This window comes from Camelus ferus, chromosome 3 (assembly GCF_009834535.1).
Source record: "Camelus ferus isolate YT-003-E chromosome 3, BCGSAC_Cfer_1.0, whole genome shotgun sequence".
NCBI classification, from domain to species: Eukaryota; Metazoa; Chordata; class Mammalia; order Artiodactyla; family Camelidae; genus Camelus; species Camelus ferus.
In genome coordinates, this window is record NC_045698.1 from 24,666,309 (window position 1) to 24,685,798 (window position 19,490).

The 19,490-nt window shown below is 38.0% G+C and overlaps 1 protein-coding gene across 2 annotated transcripts in view; it reads left to right on the plus strand.

Moving 5' to 3' along the window:
• Nucleotides 1-417: 417 nt before the first annotated feature.
• Nucleotides 418-19,490, plus strand: part of SPEF2 (sperm flagellar 2) — a 156,838-nt gene continuing 137,765 nt past the window's right edge. For both annotated transcript variants that reach the window (XM_032470906.1, XM_032470899.1), the window contains exons 1-3: nt 418-543; nt 11,245-11,347; nt 18,578-18,830. In XM_032470906.1, the coding sequence (XP_032326797.1) occupies nt 486-543; nt 11,245-11,347; nt 18,578-18,830 (414 nt within the window). In that variant the 5' untranslated portion in view covers nt 418-485. The remainder of the gene's footprint in view (nt 544-11,244; nt 11,348-18,577; nt 18,831-19,490) is intronic.

Here is a 19,490-nt window from a genome sequence, read left to right on the forward strand (position 1 = left end):
AGCAATTAAAGCTGGCAATTTGTAAATTAATGACAAAACTGCTGTCTTGGAGCAAGAGCTTCCATAGGTTTCTTTAAAAGACAAACAGGAAGAAAAAAAAAATCCCCTTCTCAAAACTCTTTCTGCTCGTCCAAGAACCCAGTGCTCAATCCAGGAGCTTCCCCGACTCACCCTCTCCGCACACTATACCTCGCCCACTTCTCAGTGCCCTACTGGTCCCCCCACTCCCACATTCAGCCCTTCGACGCCCACTGCGCCTGCGCAAATCCGGGTCTTACCCGCCACCAGGGGGCAAGCTACGATTTTTTTGTCCTCCTCAGGTGGCCTTTGGCGCCCCCTCTTCTCCCAGCCTTTCGTATAGTCGTGGCCTGGATACGCTTCCTTAGCAACGGGTTGCCCTTGGCAACAGGAGGACGCGGGCAGGCGGGCCGGGTTTCCCGCGCGTTCGTAGTACCTGCCTGAGGTAGAAGGCGCAGGCCCGAACCATGTCCGAGATCTTGTGCCAGTGGCTCAACCAGGAGTTGAAGGTGTCCCAGACCGTGAGTGAGTGACACAGACTGAGGGGAGCGGGCTGGGGACGAGAGGGGCGCGGAGCCTGGAGCGCGGCGCGCTGGTGGAAGGTGGCAAGGAAGGCGCGAACTGCCGCCGCCGGCGCACCTCAGCCACCGCAGGGCGTCTCCTGCCTCCACTCCGCCCCTCAGAGTTACCCATCATCGCGGTGGGCCCAACTCCAAAGGCTCTGACCTACTGTGGTTCTGAGCAATCAGAGGCTGTGGGGAGCGCTTCCTTGCTCCTATGGACAAAAGAATTTTCTGGACTCTGTAGTCTGGCCCCGACATTGCTCCCTTCACACTCTCAGAGGCATGATGTGCTGGCAAGCCTCTGAAATAGGAAGCCTGAAAGCCAGCTGCCGCACGACTAGATGTGTGCCCCCGAACGAGTTACAATGCCTTCTCTGAGTGTGTGTCCTCCAGTATAAAATAGATCCATTCATACCTGCCGTACCTAACTGCCTAGCAGGAGACGGTGTGTGTGAAATGCGTTAACGCAGACTATGTTAACATTTACAGATTTCAGAAGTTTTAGTTCAGAATTTGCACATTAACTTCTTCTGACCACTGTTCATTCTTGCCTAGAGCGAACCTTACTCACTAACCTGATTTCATCCCAGCCATGGAGCTGCCACTCAGAGTTTCTAAATCCCACAATCACAGAGACAATTTTATATGCTGACAACTTCTATGACAACCAAGTAATGCTAGCATAGCACTATCCTGCATCTCAACTTCTTTCTGTTGTTTCCTTGACAAGAATTCATTTTCCAGCACAGTTTTTGCTCAAGTCAAGAGGCTTTCCACCCAGATCACTGCAGTCTGTTTTACCAGAAGCACCCTTGCATAATGCCACCTTATTACCAGAGTGGTAACAGTGCCAACCCAACCTCAGGTCATCCACAGAATTTGCTAGACCAGTAGTGTTTCTGCAACAGCAAAATATTTATTATCAGCATTGGAATCTTTAAATTTGGAACTCCTCCAGTTGCATCTCTTAAGGCATTAAAATCCTGGGCTTTTTCTTTGCCAAACCACCACACACACACTCTGATTGCTTCTCACCTAAAATGTGATGCTGATCTCAGGATGGTGTTTAGTATTTTTCTTCTTTCTTTTTCAACCACGGGAGCCAAAATGCAATATCATGCCTTTTAAGTTATACTCTTCCAATAAAAAGTAGTTACAGATTACTGGGTTTAATTTGGTTCATTGGCTTGATTAATAAAAATCACACCCTTTGCTCAAGTCCCTAAAACTCCATTGCATATTGAAACACTTTTGAGAAAAGTAAACAAAATTAATAAGAAATATAAAAACAGTAGTATGCCATTATAATTGTAATCAGTTTGGGGAATTTGGGTTTTGAGAGGAGGAGGAATAACTTTATTCTGTGAAAGTTAAAAGACTGGAGACTTTTTCAGTAAGAATTTTAACAATGTAAACTATGAATGGACAATTCCTAATGTCTGTTTCCCTGAAGTATAAAGCTGGAAGCTGTCAGTAGAGACAGCTGCAGTATTCCACATCCCCTTCCCTAGAAATCCATATTCATTCTTTGATTCCAACTGCTAAGAGGAGCTTAAAGAGAGATAGAGTCTCCGAGGTAATGAAATTCCATGTGGTTAAAGGCTTTTTAGACTCTAGGGAACACACTCATCTGTGTTTGGAAACAGACAAGATAGGTCTGTGCATCTAAGAAGCACACTGCCAGTTGCTGATTTCTGTCATGAGACAAGTCATTCTCTGCTGTACAATGGAAGGCTTTGAATGGTTTATAGGAACTGTCATGGAAAGATTGTAAGTGGGTGCAACCTCCTGGGAAAGTAATTGGACAATTTCTGGGTTAAGTGTCCTATTAAGAACAAGGACTTGAAGGTCAGACTGTTTAGGTTGAAATCACTTATCCACAGTTAATACCTTGGGCAATTTATTTACCTAAATTTTACGATACTCAAAATAGGAGTAATAATAATACCTCATTGAGTTGTGTCACAATTAAATGAGATAATAAATGTGAAGCATTTAGAATAGTCCTTAGGATATAGTGAATGCTAAATCTCACTTTTCAGAAACTATCATACTCAAATAAAATCACCAATGTAAGGGCATTTGAAGAAGGATGTTTATTGTCATATGGATTGTAGGGATAAAAAGAAAAAAAATGGAAACAATTTGAATACCCTTCAGTAGAAGAATCCTTGAGTAAATGATGCTGTATTTATGCTATGGGTTGTTATGCAGTGGTTAGGAAGAATGAGTTAGTTGCTATAACTTTTGGCCTAAAGGATGTTCATGTATTTTTGTCAAGTAAAAAACAAAAGTTATAGCCTATTGGAACTAGTATAATTCCAATTTTGTGTGAGAATGTGTCAGAGAAATGTGTGGAGAGACATATATCAGACCGTTACATACATGACTCTTCATTTTGTGGTTTGTGTAAGCATAGAGAAAAATGTGGGAGGATATAAACTGGTGTATTGGTATTGGCTACCCTGGGAGAAAAGAAGATTGCTAGCTTTTATTTATGCATCTGTGTTATTTGACTTTTTGCTTATAATGCCTTCTTAATTTGAAAGGACAATTCAGTATGGCCTTACAAATACAAAATCAAAAAAGAAGATCTAATATCACATGACAAAATAGGAGAAAAAGTTTAACACTTCAGTTGAAATATGGTGAGCACCTTAAAGTATTGGGAAGTTTACGTAAGAGTTATTTTCTCAAATGGGTTTATAAATGAAAGAATAGTAATAATAAAAGTTATACTTTATTAAGCACTTCAGTACTTACACCAGACCCTGTGCTAAGCCTTTCACGTAGATTGTTTTATTTAATCTTAAAAAATACCCCAAAACCCTAAGAGGCCTTGTCCCAGTTGTACAGATGAGTACAAAGGCTGAAGGCTTGGTAATTTGTTCGGAGTCACCCATCTAGTAGGTCCTAGAGCTACAATTTGAAGCTAGATCTTTGACTAGTGCTCTTAGGCACTGTATTATATATTTGAGTTTATACTTAGGGAATTTATTTTTTTAAAATTCAGCCCTCCCAAATGTATTTTCATATGAACTCCATTTATCAGGATTATTGTTCAGTTTGAAGGCACAAAAAGATTCAACCACCCAAGCCTGTTGTAACTTCACAGGGCATAACCTAATTCCTAGATGGTTAAATGGCAAAAGTGGACTTATTAGTGTTTGTTTGGGAGTGTTCCAGTCCATATGTTGCTTGCTGGGGCAGAAACAGAAATGAGAATGAAAAGGCCAAGTGAATGCATTTGCTGCCTTGGTGAAGCTCAATAATGATTTAGTTACTGCAGAGGCAGCTAAAGCCAATTGATTTCTGGATTATTCTGAAAAGTGGAAGTCAATTTGGATAAAGCATATTATGTTGTGTATTGTGTTGCCTGGACTACCCTGAACATCAGCAGTAAAGAACCTGGATTCCAGTGATCCTCAATTATTAATAGTCTCCCTCCCTCCCCTTAGTGAGGTTTCTGGGAGTCACCAGGGACCTGATTAGTCTCAGCATATGAAGATTCAGATCAATGTTACTAAAGCTAAGGATCCCCAGTGAGTTAAATTTAACTAGGCCATTTGTCCTGGAAAATAATGCTTAGATGTATATGTTAAATGAAATGTCTTAAAATATAAAAAGTTGCTCAATGCAAAATTACATCTGAAAGTCAAGCAATTATTTTAATAATAAAGAATAAGCAAAACAGATAATTGTTACTGGAAGATTTCCTGTAAAATTTTTTAAGAACTCTCATTTTCAAGAATAAGCATTGCTTCTGTTACAAAACTCTTTTGAATTCACCATAGAGAAAATTTACACCAGAATGTCACAACTGAACATTCTCCATAAATGAGTAGAAGCCTTTGAGTACCGCATACTATACGGATCAGATTCTTTGTAAAGATGGATGTTTAAGACAGTCCATATTCTTTTGGGCTCTGGGTGGGGCTATATTGAAAATGGTAAATACTTTATTATGCATATTTTTATTGTTTTAATAATCTTAAACATCGTTATCAATGGTATCAAAGAACCAAAAAAAAAGAATACTAGGTTGGAAAGTTAAGTATCTCTAAATCTCAATTTTGTAGTATCCAAAGTAGAAATAATAATCTCTAGTCCCAATTTTATACTCTGAGAAATAATAATAATAATTGCTATATATTGGGGAGGGTATCAAATGACACTGCAAATGGAAACTATCTACCATAGTGCCTATCATTTATACCAGATCTAGACACTCAATAAATATTATTTTGACTACTTTTCTGTCTCTCACTTTAGAAGAATGCCTGTTATAGTACCTGTCACATAGTAGACACTTAGTAAATAATTGTTTATTACATGAGAATGTATGAGTGGGGCAAAAGTAAGGTAAAGTATTGTTTTAGGCTTAACCTTATGGATTTGCCCATCTCAAGAAGGTCACCCTGGGTACTTTGATCCTCACCTTTGAGATTTCAGAAGTTCCACTCTATTACTTTAAGCGACTTCTTAGGAATTGTCACATGCTAACTAAAATGACATTCTGCTGATTTTATAAGCCACGGTACTAATTCATCATGAGGAAAAGGATAACCAAATAACCTATACTGGTAAGAGAACATGATGCACATCTTACTGAGCTGGTACACACAGGAGAATACCAAATTTATAGATCAGATTTCTCCTTGACAATCAGAAATTAAATATTACCAAAAGAACCCTCAAATCAAGTTAATATTTGATATGTTTTACTTTTCTGCTCTAGAGAGATTTTATCTTGACATCAGTGAGTGGTTAGATTAGATTAGATTAGGTTATTTTAGCTTAAAGTCAGATTCCCTCCTCTTCCTCTTCTCCCAGTGCCTGGGGAAACCATACTGTTCAATAACATCTTCCAGTGTTACCACTGCTACAAAGGCTTCTGAAATTATGATATTTGTGTATTCTTCTTTCATTGCAGTGTATCTCTATTCTGAATGAGTTTAATACATCTTGAGATTATCATTTACATGATGTGTAAGAAATTTAAGTAGATAAATTATTGTGAGTTTTAAGAGATAATTCTATATTCCTTGTTAATTGAGTTTTTAAAAAATAAGTGAATTTCCATAGGTGGCTAATTTTGTCCTTTTGTATTAAATCTTAGTAGTTTTTGTTTTAGAGAGTGATATTTTCTACTGTTGTCCCCAATTTTAGGGACATCCTTAATTTGGGTCCCCTTGTGCAGTAACTATACTTTGTTAATTAGGTCTTATGTCCACACTTTTTCAAAAGTATCAAATTTTATTGTAAGAAAAGAGTAGAGATACCAAAAAATCCTATTGAATATTTATTTATATACAGTATTTTATAATATATTGTGGTGACCTTTTATTTGCCCATGACCTTACTGTATCATAGATACACAGAATTTTAGATCTAAAAAAGAATCTTAGACATCATTTAATTCTTCTTTGGCACACGAGGAAATTAAATCAGATATGTTTAGAGATTTGTTTAAAGTTATACAACTAAGTAGTGACAAGTTAGCAGAAGATTCTGGGTCTGCTGACTTTTAGTTCACTCCTCTTTTCCCTGGTATCATTAAACTACAGTTTCTCAGAGCTCAGCCTTCAGGGTCATTAGGAAACAGAGTGCTTGTCGCATAAAACAACAGATTATTTGATATTTTCTGGTTAGCTCAGCAGCGTTTCCCTTGACTGAAACTTGGCTTCCATTGACTAGAAATTGAGGCAGCAAATCTAATAGCAAAAGGCTGTTGTATAAATCAATGTCAAAATTTTAAGATATGAAGTCCCAAGAAAAGAATACCACTCAATATTTTAACTATTAAAGAAGGTTGTAATATCACAATTGAGATTTTGTTTCAGATAGTAAATGTTAAGAATTATGACAAAGTCTTCAAAGGAGAAAATTGTAAAAGTTCATCGTCCTATTCTTATACTGGAATAAAAGAAATTGTCAATATCCTCCAGCTGAGGAGCACAGGATACATCTGTAGCTGAACAAAATTGAATTTATTGACTTGTTACAACACATACCACAGGAACTGTGGGACATCTCAGTAAGTGGCTATCAGAAAGGACTTACAGCATTTGGGCTTGTGTTAGGTGTTTTTGGAGGAGGGCTCAAGGAAGCGGTGCTTTGCTAAGAATTGGATTCTGTAAGGAAGCATAGACAACCCTGTGATTGGGTATCTTAATAAATCTTACCTAGGGAGTGGGGGGAACAAAGCACAGAAAAAAGAAAAAAAAGCAGCAACCACTCACATTAGTCAGAATAGGCAGATGATGTTTGGTCATTTTTGTGTGTTGGACATTATTGTTTTGGTCTGAGTTCAGACATGATTACAGAGGGACTTTGTTTTTGTCTGAATCCATCAGGGTCACAGGGTAGCCTTGTCTGGTATTGGCATGCTGTGAAATTGATTACGTTCAGCAGAAGAAGGCCAAGGCCTCGTTGTGAACGCTGGGCCAGCTCCTAGGAGCACCAGGGTCTAATGGGACCAGACCAGGGCCCCGCCACCAGCAGCTGCCTTCTGTCTCTCGAATCAAAGTAAACTGGCTTGGCTTTTTCAGTGTGGTTGACAACCAAGGTTAGGTCTTTGCTCTTCTTGTAGAGGAGGGTCAAAGGCTACTTAGCATAGAATGTGTAGGTCTGCAGTCCCTGATCTACAATTCCCAAATCCCCAAATCTATTCACCTGGTGGCAAAACTTGACCAGAAATGCTGCGAGACTGTGTTTAGTCTTTATTTCTGCCACTCAAATGTTTTGCTACAAAAATCAACTGTGCTTGACCAGAAAAAGAAAGAAAAATGCCATATGATATCGCTTATATATGGAATCTAAAAAAAAAAAAAGAAACAAATGAACGTATCTACAGAACAGAAACAGACTCACAGGCATAGAGAACAAGTTTACGGTTACCAGGAGATAAAGGGGGTGCGAAGGAATAAACTGGGAAATTGAAAATTGCACCTCATGGGGAGTGATGGAAATGTTAGCTATCTTGATTGTGGTAGTGGTTTCATTGGTGTATATACATCGATCAAAATTCATCAGATTGTACCTTTGAAATATGTGTAGTTTACTGTACAAGAACCATACCACAATAAAGGTGTTTTAAAAAAATCAAGCGTGCTTGATTACATGGGCTTCCCCAGACTGGTAAGAGTGTTATAGCTCTTATTTGGCCCCAAGGGTAGGCCTGTATCTGAATTTAAGGACTGTCAAATATTTGTTCTCTGAGTACTGAATCACTTCTAAATAAGGGTGTTTGTACTGTAGTCATGGAGGACCTGTTATGGAGCTTATGAATTGTGTAATCGATATAACCTACTGCCTTAAATTAGGAGGCAGTAATAATAACAATAAAAATGATCACTGAGCACTTACTATATATATGCCAGGAATTATGCTAAGCACTTTTCTTACAGTATCTCATTTAATTCTCAAACCAACCCTTAGGAGGTAGAAACCCTAACCCTCCTCCTTTTTTAAAGACAAGAAACTGAGGCTGTATAACTAACCAAAGTCTGGGGGCTTAGAAGCAGTCAAGGAGTCTAACAGGAAAATATTTCCCAGAACCTGTGCTCTCCTCATTACCATCGGAATGTGGAAGGCTTATCTTCTGTGCTTCCTCCAGCTGGCTCAGGGCCATCTGGGTGCAGAAGCACAGAGATCATTCCACCCGCCGTCCCAGCCTAAAGTAGACCATCCACAAAGGCCCACAGCAAAGACTGCAGCAAACGGAAACCTTAGGGATGGGGATCAGACGTGCGGCTTGGAAGGTTGGAGGCGTGGTTGAGCAGTTGCTGAACAACATTTTCCCAGATGTAGATCATTTTAGAGCTCAGGAAGAAGATCATCACTGGGCTCCCATGGTTCATTTATTCTTCATATTCTGCATTGTTCCTTGTCCTAGAGTCAACCCACCTCTTCTTTCGTGTAGGAAATTCCAGTTGTGAGTGCAGATTGTCTTACAGAGGTGGCCGTCATAAAGTTAGTCATGGTACTCAGAACATTTACTGGGAAAAAAAAGTTTGATAAACCAAAGAGGGGAAAATAAGATTCCCTTTTCTTTTTCTTTTTTTCCCTTACTGTTTCTCTCCCCTTATGTCTCTCCATTTTTCTTTCTCTTTCTCTCTCTGGCTTTGTATGTTTCTTCTCATACTTTTTAAATCTACATGTTCCTGGCTTATGTGCTTTTCTTTCATCTTTTTCTTCATCTAACTTCCTGCATGTATTCTTTTTTCTTCTCTTTCATTTTTTCTGCATGTTTTCCCTTTGTTGTTTTGCCATTAGTTACAGCACTTCACTCATTGTTCTCTTTTGTGCCCCTGTAGCACACAGTACCTGAGGTGTCCTGTGCATACACAGCTGCAGACACATGCTTTCGTATTTGCTTATTTATAGTAAACCACTTGACAATGAAATAATAAGTGTTTACTGTTCTTCTCTGGCCTTTATTTCCAAAAATGCCTCTATTTTATCCATATCAGAATTGCCTTATTAATATATCCTGCCATTTCAAAGGAAGTGGATTACAATTTTACTTTTCTAGTGACTTTTTGTAGTAAAGTGTTTGCTACTGACCATTTGCCTGATGAGTTGAGAGTGATGGAATAGGATACAATTATTCCCCAGTCGTTCACAGGCTAGATTTCAGGTCTTCTGTCAACACAGACAGCAGGCATAGTGCAAAATCCAGAGGGAGGGAGAAGGGGAACAAGACCACCTGAAGGTGACATAGCAGCAGCTCCTGAATACAAAGTAATAGTCTATAGACTATTTATAGGGATCCATGAAGGGGCAGAGTGTAGCTCAGTGGTAGAGATTGTGCTTAGCATGCACAAGGTCCTGGGTTCAATCCCCAGTACCTCCATTAAAAAAAAAAAAAAGAATTCATGGTCTGAGAATTACTGTATGTCCAATGGCACTTCAGAAAACTGAGAAGAACAGGGATGGGCTATAGAAGAGAGAAGGGAAAGAAGCAGAAAGAAGCAAGCAACAGACAGAGTAGGTGCAAGGCACAGCCAGAGCAGCCCAGATTGCACAGTGAGGGCAGTGGTGGCAGCCAAAAACCAGGGAACAGTATTGGATGCCTGCAGTGGCAGGTCTCTGAAGAAAGGAGGAAGCAGGAGGAGATGCCACACCCCTGCCTTTTGGAGGCAGATGGAGCTACTAGGACTTCAGTCCCCTCAAAGACTGCCGCTGCATGATGCCAGAAGGCATAGTCAGTAGATTCTGGAGCTAGATTGTTTAGGGGCTTATCCTGAGTAAACAAAATCAGTGAGAGTAATTGACATCCTTTTAAACTACTTTGTTATTATGATGATTTCACCTAAGAATTTGGGTATTGTTAAGAGTATAAAATATTCTGAGAACAGATACTGGGAAAGCTTTGGGCAAAATCATGGACCTCTGTCAGATCTGTGTCTTACGATAACGTGAAGTTTTCTGTGTGAGTTCTCTGTGCAGTGTCCTTTACAGAGTAACTCACCTGGCCCGTCTGCTACACACACCAAGCGCCAGTTCTACAAATCCTGAAGAAATTATTCTTTCTTCATTTTCAATTAGCCACTTATTATTAGTAGTCAAATAGAAGAAGATAGCCTGGTATGAATGAGTTTGTGATACTTGAAGTGATATGTATAGTATTTTAATTGCTCTTGTCTAAAGGACCCTGATAGAAAGAAGTTGAAGATTTTTGGAGGATTTTTAAATCATTTGAGAAATGACAGCCTTGTCCTATGATAATATAATTTATGTATCAATTTAGTATGTCATCCTTGAATATCATGTAACTATATATCCTTCACTTCATAAGAAATATACAAGTGATGCCAAACTAAGGACTTTTTTAAAGAAAGCAAATCCTATTTACCACTTAGGTTTTTTTTGGACTTATTATTATGTGCCTTTCACGTGGCAGGCATGGTACCAAGCAATTCTGGTACATTACCTCTAATCTTTAGAATAGCCCCCAAGGATATAAATACGGTGAGCAGACAGAAACTCAAGAGGATTAAGCAGCTTGGCAGAGATCTCACAGCTAGTGGAAGGCAGAGCCAAGATTCCAGCATAGATATCTCTGGCTCCAAAGCCTGTTTTCCTCAGGGCTGTCCTCCATCACTAAACAACTAGACCAGAGTAAACCCTCCAAACCACCAAAGGAAAGTTAGATTATGTTCAGCAGGCTCTATTTAGAAGGTGCAGATGATTTTTGTAAAATTTCCATTGCAAAAAGGTTAAAATTAAGTTTGAGGTTTAAAGAAGTTAGATTGTACCTCACTTGGCCAGAATATGTAATCATCATCCATAGGTTGTATTGATAACTAAGGTATTAGAGTATAATTTTATAAAATATATTGAAGGTATGTTTTTAGATCTAAGGTTATACATTTTATTGGTTGTGTTTTGTTTGGTTTGATCAAAAGTGGTCTTTTCTTTTAAAATGCAATATGGTATCAAGTACTGATTTACATTTATTCAGGGGTCTTTATAAGATGTCTGCTGTTAAACTTCAGTGTTTTCATTTGGTTATTAAAAGGCATTTTTAGAAGTATTTGCATGGCATTTTGAGTTCAAGTTAAATTATGGAGTTTTACCCTATGTATGCATAATGAAAATATATAAGCTCTATGTACAACATTATATTTACTTTTGTATCTCTATGTTTTAAATTCAGGTCCCAAGTCATTTGCAAAGGCATTTTCCAATGGCTATCTAATTGGAGAAGTTTTGCACAAATTTGAACTTCAAGATGATTTTGCAGAATTTTCAGAAAGCAGGTTAGTGAGATTATTCCTTACTTGAAAAAAGATTAATTTCTTTGGCATTTGGATGGTTTTAGCCTCCAAAGACAACATTAAAGAATCATTTATAACAAGATTCCATCCAAAATGAAACCAGAAAAGCATACCATTGGTATGCAAATCATTGCCTCCTCACATATACATACTTCATTTTCCCAGGAATACAAAGGACAGGAAGTTATATGGTGCAGCAAGACCTCATCTCTAGATAGGCCCCATTTTAATATCTTCTATATTCCTGCAGTCCTGTGTTTTAGCAGATTTGTGACCTTTTTCACCCACCATTTCTCCAAAAGTTCTTTCTGCCCATTTCTCTCTCTCTTCTCCTTCTGGTACTCCCATTATGCGTATGTTGGTATACTTGTCAGTATCCCACAGGTCTCTGAGGCATTGTTGATCTTTAAAAATAAACTTGTTTTAGAAGAATTTTAGATTTATAGAAAAACTGTGAAGATAGTACAGAGAATTGTCATATTATTCTCATCCAGTTTCCCCTACTGTTACCATCTTATATGGTACATTTTGTAACATGGTACATTTTATAACAAAAATTTGTTATGATTTTTACCTAATATCTTTTTTTTCCCCCAGTATCCCATCTAAGGTACTGTGTTGCATTTTATAATCACATCTCCTTAGACTCTTCTTGGCTATGGTGCTTTCTCAGACTTTCCTTGTTTTTGATAATCTTTACAGTTTTGAAGAATTAAACACTGGTCAGGTATTTTGTACATTGTCTCTTAGTTGGAATTTGTCTCATGTTTTTCTCATGATTAGAATGAGTTTAGGTGTTTTGACATCCTGTTGATTTTTCTTCATTCTTTTTCCTTTATAGTTCTCCTATAAATAATTTCAGTTGACCTGCCTTTGAGTTTACTGATTCTTTCTTTGCCAAGTCAAATCTCCTGTTGAGCTATTCTAGTAAATTTTTATATTTCATTTATTGTGCTTTTCAACTTTAGAATTCTACTTGATTCTTATTTTTAGAACTTTATTGATATTCTCTTTTTGTTGAGACGTTATTCTTATATTTTCTTTTTTAGTTTTTTTTTTAATGGATTTTTTAGTTTAATTAACATAGCTGACTTAAGGTCTTTGCCTAATAAATTCAACATCTAGGCTTCCTCAGAGAGTTCCTGTTGACTTTTTCACCCTATGTATGGACCATACCTTCCTGTTTCTCTCTGTGTCTCATAATTATTGAAAATAGACATTTAAAATAATATAATGAGGTAACTCAGATTATCCCACCTCCCCAGGGTTTGTTGTTGCTGTTTTGTGTTGTTGCTCCTCCTGCTTTTTTTTTTTTTTTTAACGACTTTCCTGGACTAATTTTGGAGAGTCTGTATTCCTTGTGTACAGCAACTGAAGACTCTGCTTGGTTAGCTTAGTGAACAGAGCAAATGAACAGAGGTTGGCAAATAAACAGAGATGTTTTAAAATATCTTGAACTGATAAATCTTTCTTGGCTGAGAGACTGTGAGTTTGTTAAGGTATGTCTTTAGTACTTTCACAGTTTTCAGCTCTGCCTTAGCCTTTACTTCCTGCTTGTACAGGACCTCAAGGTCAGCCAGAAGTGAGAGATTTGGGCCTCCTTCTGTCTTTTCTGGGCATCCAAACATTCCTACACATGTGTACAGCCCTCTAGAGCCTCATGAATATGTCAGAGCTTTTCAAAGCCCCCAGTGGAAATTTCTTTCTTACATATTCCTTTTAAGTTTTGGGGCAGGCTCTTGTTTGCTCCAGTGGTATCACTCTTAGGTAGCTGTGATCTGAAACAGTTGCCACTGATTGACTTTTGCTAATACCATGGGAACTGGGCTTTTTCCAGTGACTGAGCTCTAAATAACGTTAACTAATGTTCTAAGGATAGGACTTTTTGAGGAGCTTTAAACCTGTCTGTCCTCTCAGATAGCTGTGAGGCTGCTGGGTTTTACAGCTTCTATTGTTGCAAGTCACCTGTTTTCAAGGTTAATGTAGAGCTGGGGAGAAGGGAATGGGAATAAGGCAAGTTAAAATGACTAAAAGGTCTCTGTTCTTATTAAGTTTTTTTCTTAAATAAATGTCCCTTAGATTGTTACAAGCCTTCAGCTAATTTCTAGAGTTATGAAAAAGTTGATGTTTATAATTTTTGTTAGTTTCCTTATTGCCTTTATGGAGGAATGGATTTTGGAGGCCCTTACTCTGCCATTCCTGACATCCTGCTCTGTATCCATAATATTTTAACCTGATATGTCCCACTCAAGAATTTCTTAGTCTTTGATTGCTTGGAATGGTAGACCTCTATTGAACAGTGCCTATGTTGCAAGACATTAAGGCGAAAGAATCTGGTACCTCCATTCTAGAGGTGAGTCGTTCTTTCACAACCCAGATTATTCTAGTTGTACAGGTAATAATAGTATGACACAAGAGAATATGTTCATACCAAATAAGCCTCTTTTGCTAATCCCAGATAATTCTTAAGCTTCTAGGGCACTGGGCAACTTCTAATCTGTGCCCTACACCCCACGTCTCGCATCTGTTCTTCAAGGGCAAAGCATACACGGTCCTTCACAGCTTAGCCCCACTGCCTCCTCTGCCTGAGCTTCCAGCCCTGTGTCCCCTCTGTTTCTACCTTCATTTCCTTCCCTGCAGTAGAAGCCAGGACTAGACTCTAAAGGTATAAGATTTCCAGGTGAGTCAGTTTCCATGCCCTTCTTGTCTCCTTTTTGCTTTCTCACGAGTTCTCATATGCACAGATTGATTTGTGATGATCTGCATGTAACCATGTTTCCAATCCTTTTTTGTTGTTACTGCTTATCCCTTTCTGAATGTTTTCAACTTATCTTTCACATTTACTCATTATAACACTGATCATGTTGTTGTCAGTTTCTTTATTTGTATCTTTCTCACATTGCATGTTATACATGCAAATGCCTTGAAGTTAGGGGTATTGAGTTATTTTTCTTTGCATCTCTAGGGCGGTCACAGGTCTGGTGCATGTTTAACTTTCAGGAAATGTTTTTCAAATTAATGAGTGACTACATATCCAGGTAAAAACTACATAAAAAGACCTTTTTTGAACTTGTTAGTAGACAGGCAGAACTCTACACACACATCTTTAGGTGTGTTATCCCCATCAGCTTAAGAAACTTTCAGTACTTCAGTTCCTCTTTCTCAAAGCCTGTCTTACAAGATGCTTCCCTGTGTGACCCTCATCTAGCTTTCCAGCCACATTCCCCACCAATCTAGAGCTGTAATATAAACTGCTTTGGTCCACAACCATGTCATGTGCTTTTGTTATGCCTTGCACCTTTTTATATTAACATTCTTCCTTCCCTTCTACCATGAGAAACTTTTATTCATCCTTATGATCCAGCTAAAAATCCACCCCTTTTCTAAACTCCTTGTTCCCCTAGCAGATTTAATTCTCTTTTCCCCTTTGTTTTAATAACCCTTTGGACATCCCATTTTAATCACATTAAGTTATAATTATTTATTTATATGTCTGTTCTTATCAGGGTGCCTGCCACATGAAGGAGCCCAAACAATGTCTGATGAATGAATATATGAATGTTTACTCTTCAACTAGATTGCAAAGTCACTCAAAGTTGCAGCATGTATTTATTCTTTGTGCTCCAGGCTTTGTTCCTGGTCCATAGCAGACACACAATAATGTTACTCTATTGAGTAAATGAATGATTTCAGAAAGTATATCTGGTGAGCCATAGAAACTTAAAAGACCATACTGATCAGAGCATGCATGTAATATTTCAGGTGTACTTTGGCTCCCGTTAGCAGGGCTATAGAAGGCTTTGTGTGCAATGGGAAGAGATCTTAGTGACACAGATCTTCGTGAATGGAGAGGCCTTTGTGCAAAGAAAAAGAAGCCCCTTTTTGGATGAAGCAGCCTCATGCCAGGTGCAGGGCTTCACAAGCTGAGCACAGGGTAGACTTCACACCCTTGCCCCACCTTTCCAGGTGTGAGTCCTGAGCATCATCGGGTATAGCAGCCCTGCCTTTCATTCACTGCCAAAGACTAACTTTCTATTCTACTGAGTCAGCCCATTTCTTTAGGCAGAAAGTGGGATCTTCTTGTCCTGACAATGAAATACTAACCATCTTTAGTTCCTGAAACAACCTACTTTTTTCCAGGGTGCGTGGTGTTTTAAAGAAAGCAATAATCAGTCAATCCATGGATATGACCTTCGTAATAGTGTATTCAGTGGGGAGAAGGATCCTTCTTTGTCAAAGCCCATTTTTCAGACAGCTCTCCAGTGCCAGAGCTCATGATTTTGGGATTTTTTTGTGGTATTTTTAGTTCCTTTAGTCTAAAATGTAAACAGTAAAACTAAATCTGTGTAGCTTAATAATTTGAAGTTATTTGCCTTGGGAATTACTTAATACTAAGAATAAGTTATCTAACTCTGAAAGAATTCTGTTTTAGGACTATCTTTAGTCCATCTCAAAGGGTGAAAAATGAGCAGATTAGTTAAAAGAAAAAAAAGTAATGGATATCCCTTGGGAGGGCAGCTTCTAATTAACCTTGTAAGATGTATCCCCTGACCAGGTGGCAAGGAGGAGAGGAGATAGGTAGGTAATCCCTTGGCAAATGAGGACTGCAAGTAGAGAGGGAGACGACTTTTCCCAGGTTACGTCCCTTATTCCCTCAGGGGTCATCATTTACATCATATGCGCCATCTCCAGAGCAGAGATGTCTCAGTGGTTTCTCTCTGTTCAAAAACAACTGTTGATTGTCATGTTATAATGATTGAGTATCCACTGTAGTAAGAGTGGACTTCCACCAACTTACACAGCAGTGATATTCTATGGGAGTAAAAATTCCCTGATTTTAATTGGAAACTTAGAATATTTATGAAAAACTTCCAGAGAGAAGTACTGTTACACCTGGATACTTTGACCAGACCATCAGAGCCATTGTAAAGCCTCCTGTGTAACTGAACCATCGTATTGGCAGGCACACTCTGCATTCTAGGGGTCGTGTTATGCAAGTAAGAGGAGGGGAAGTGTCCTTCACTTTTATTCGATGCAGGGCTATGTTTTGATACAATTTAGAAATGAATAGTGTTTGCTTTTGAATTCTTCCTTCTGAATTATGGTGCTTCCAACCTCTGTATCCCAAGGTCATGACCCAGACAAAAACCCTGACCAGTGGCTCTCAGGCTATTATCTTTCCAAATATGTGTAGTGGACAAGGCATAAAGGGCTGCTAGGATAGGAGGAACATGAAAGGATAACTGTGATAGAAGATCAAAAGGTGGGTGTCAGGTGCCTGTCCAATGGATGTGAACATAAGTCATTGATCAGACCATCCTCTTTCACAATCATACTCTTCGAAACATGGTCTGCTGTACCCTAATCATTTTAGGCCAGTATTTGTTTCTCAAACTGTAAGGTCATTTGTTGGGGGACAAATTGCAAAACTGGACAGTACACGAGAAGATCTAAAAAAAATATTTTACTCTTACTACTGATAAGATTGCCTTGTAGAATTCCTTATCTCTTCTCACCCCCTCTAAGATCTGTTTCTCTCTTATCAATTTAAAATATTTTATTCAAAGTTTGATTGATGTGGTAAGCCCTGCTAACTATGCTTTACCAAATAGAGGAAACAGGACGGTTAGTTACACCGCACAACTGGAAAGGAATTCAGCATCTTGTGTCACTACGTTTGTTGATGTTGGTCTTCCCACGATAATATCTCCTTATTTATATTTAGAAATCATTTTTATATTTACCCAGCTCCACCTCCTTTTAGAGCATGGGTTTTTAATTTTATGTTATGAGCATAATGGTCACTTTTAGGCTAGATTTAAGGAAGTTCACAAACACACAGTATACACATTTTGTGTATATGCATGAATATGTGTTTTCTTTCCCTTGGAAAAGTCTCTGTAGGTCTCATCAGATTTCCAATGAATGGTATCTGATAAAAAAAAAAAAAAGTTTAGAGCCACTATATAAAGTTTAAATGCTAAGTGATCCATATCAGCTTCTAAAAATTTATTTGAGGTCATTAAAGGTCACTGTATCTTCCCCCATATAATTTTATAGTCCAAAATGAAGTTATTGAGTGAGTAACCCTAATTCTGCCTAATGTCCGGCAACTCCCTCTGGTCTAAGGTATCCCTCTGTTCTCAGGGGGGGAAGGGACTTTGATGTATAGCCAAGTATATTCAGTATTCAGTGTATTTTTCCCATTAAAGAATGCCACTGAATGTTTGGAAGAAGGAGAAAATAGGCCAGTGGTTAAAATTGGTGTTTGCTTCCAGTTTGATCATAGAGAGGCACAGAAGTTGAAAATGCATCTAACATCTTTTGCTGTCTTTCTGTCACTGGATTCATAGGCTCATTAATAGTCCTAAGTCATTGGAGGCCTCTATTACAGCAGTCATGTCAATTTATCTCTACTTGTTACTCATCTAGTTTTCCCACTATTACTCCTCTAGGGCCTCATTCATCTTTGTAAGGCTTTAATAAACTTATAAAAATGTATTAAATTTAATAAATAAGTTGTTGGTATATAATGGGTATTTAATCAATATTTGTTAGTTCAGAGAATAAATTAATAAATGAATTAATGAGCTTGTTCTAAAATGTGAGCTTAATTCAATAATAGGTAATTCGATAATACATACAATTTAGAAAGTCTTTACTGACTCTTAAGAAGTAATATAAATTGTACAGGGAAGGTTACATTACTAATTTAGTTGTGTAGCTAATATAATTCAATTAGATATTTCTACGATGCCTGAGAGGATTACTGTTAAATTTGTCACTGCAACTGAAAAAAGGGTTATTTTCAGGTTTTAGTAGTATCATTTCAAGAAATGGAATTTAAATTGCAGTTTTGCCTTTCAAATAAAATAATTCTCAAAGCCATGATTAAGTTTTTCCATTTAGAAGAAGGTATTTAGTCATCCTTTATTTGATATTGACTTCTTCTAGAAATGCTAGCATCTATTTAAGTAGGAAAGTATATAAAATTAATGGGTTTTAGTTTAGCCATTCAGGAGAAATAAATGCATGGAGTTCAGGATAACAGATAAAATCTCAATGTATTTACATGATTGAGTGGTTTTAGGGAGGAATGATGTGTTTAAAAGAACATGAGGTAATTCATATTATTGGATCATGTTAATACCTATGATATTTGTCGTCTGCTTTAATTCAGTGTCTAATTATGTAAAATATTTTAATGCCTAGGATTTCAACTGCCAAGCTTAATAACTTTTCTCGCTTGGAGCCAACACTTCACCTTCTGGGTGTGCAGTTTGATCAGAATGTGGCCCACAATATCATCACAGAAAAGCCAGGGGCGGCCACGAAACTTTTATATCAATTGTACATTGCTCTTCAGAGAAAGAAGAAAAGTGGTCTGACTGGAGTGGAAATGCAAATCATGCAACCCCTGAGAAACACAAAACTTCAAAGCATGAAAAGTGAGGTTTTCCGAGATGTAAGTGCATAAAGAAATATAATCAGCATATAATAGTATAAGATTTGGTGAAGGGGAAGGACCGTGATGCTGCGTTCTCAAAGAAGCCCCGTTGAGTACATATGCCCCAATGGATGCTGTTGGCCATATTTGGGTCTTATTTTATGTTAATATTTTCTATTCATTTATCCTTTTTGATGCCTCCTTCCATTCCTATCCATCAATTGCCAATAACTTACCAAATTCTGGTTATTCCTAATTCCTAGTTCTTTTTATTCCTGCTCCTCTCTTTCCATTTCTACCCCCATCATATCTGCTCGGATCTCCTTCTGAATTCCTGCAACAACCTCCTCACACGTCTCCCAATCTTCGGACTTGCTACCAGGGCTTAATTAACTGCTAGATGAATCTTCCCTAAATTTCATTTAGTTTGGGTTCTTCTGCTCCGAAACCTGCTGTTTTATATATATCCTGTCCCCAAATGAGACTGATATTGAAGTTCTTTCATTGAACAGTTTCATCCTGTCTTTTTAACTTTAATTCTTCATACCCTTCAGTATAAAATCTTTCCTCTACATTAATTTGCAGCCTGCCCTCTAGTAGGACTTTGTATATTTCCTCTCTTTCCTCTCTCCCACCCAAGCTCACCCTTCTCATCTCTCTTCTTCCTCCAAACTTTCC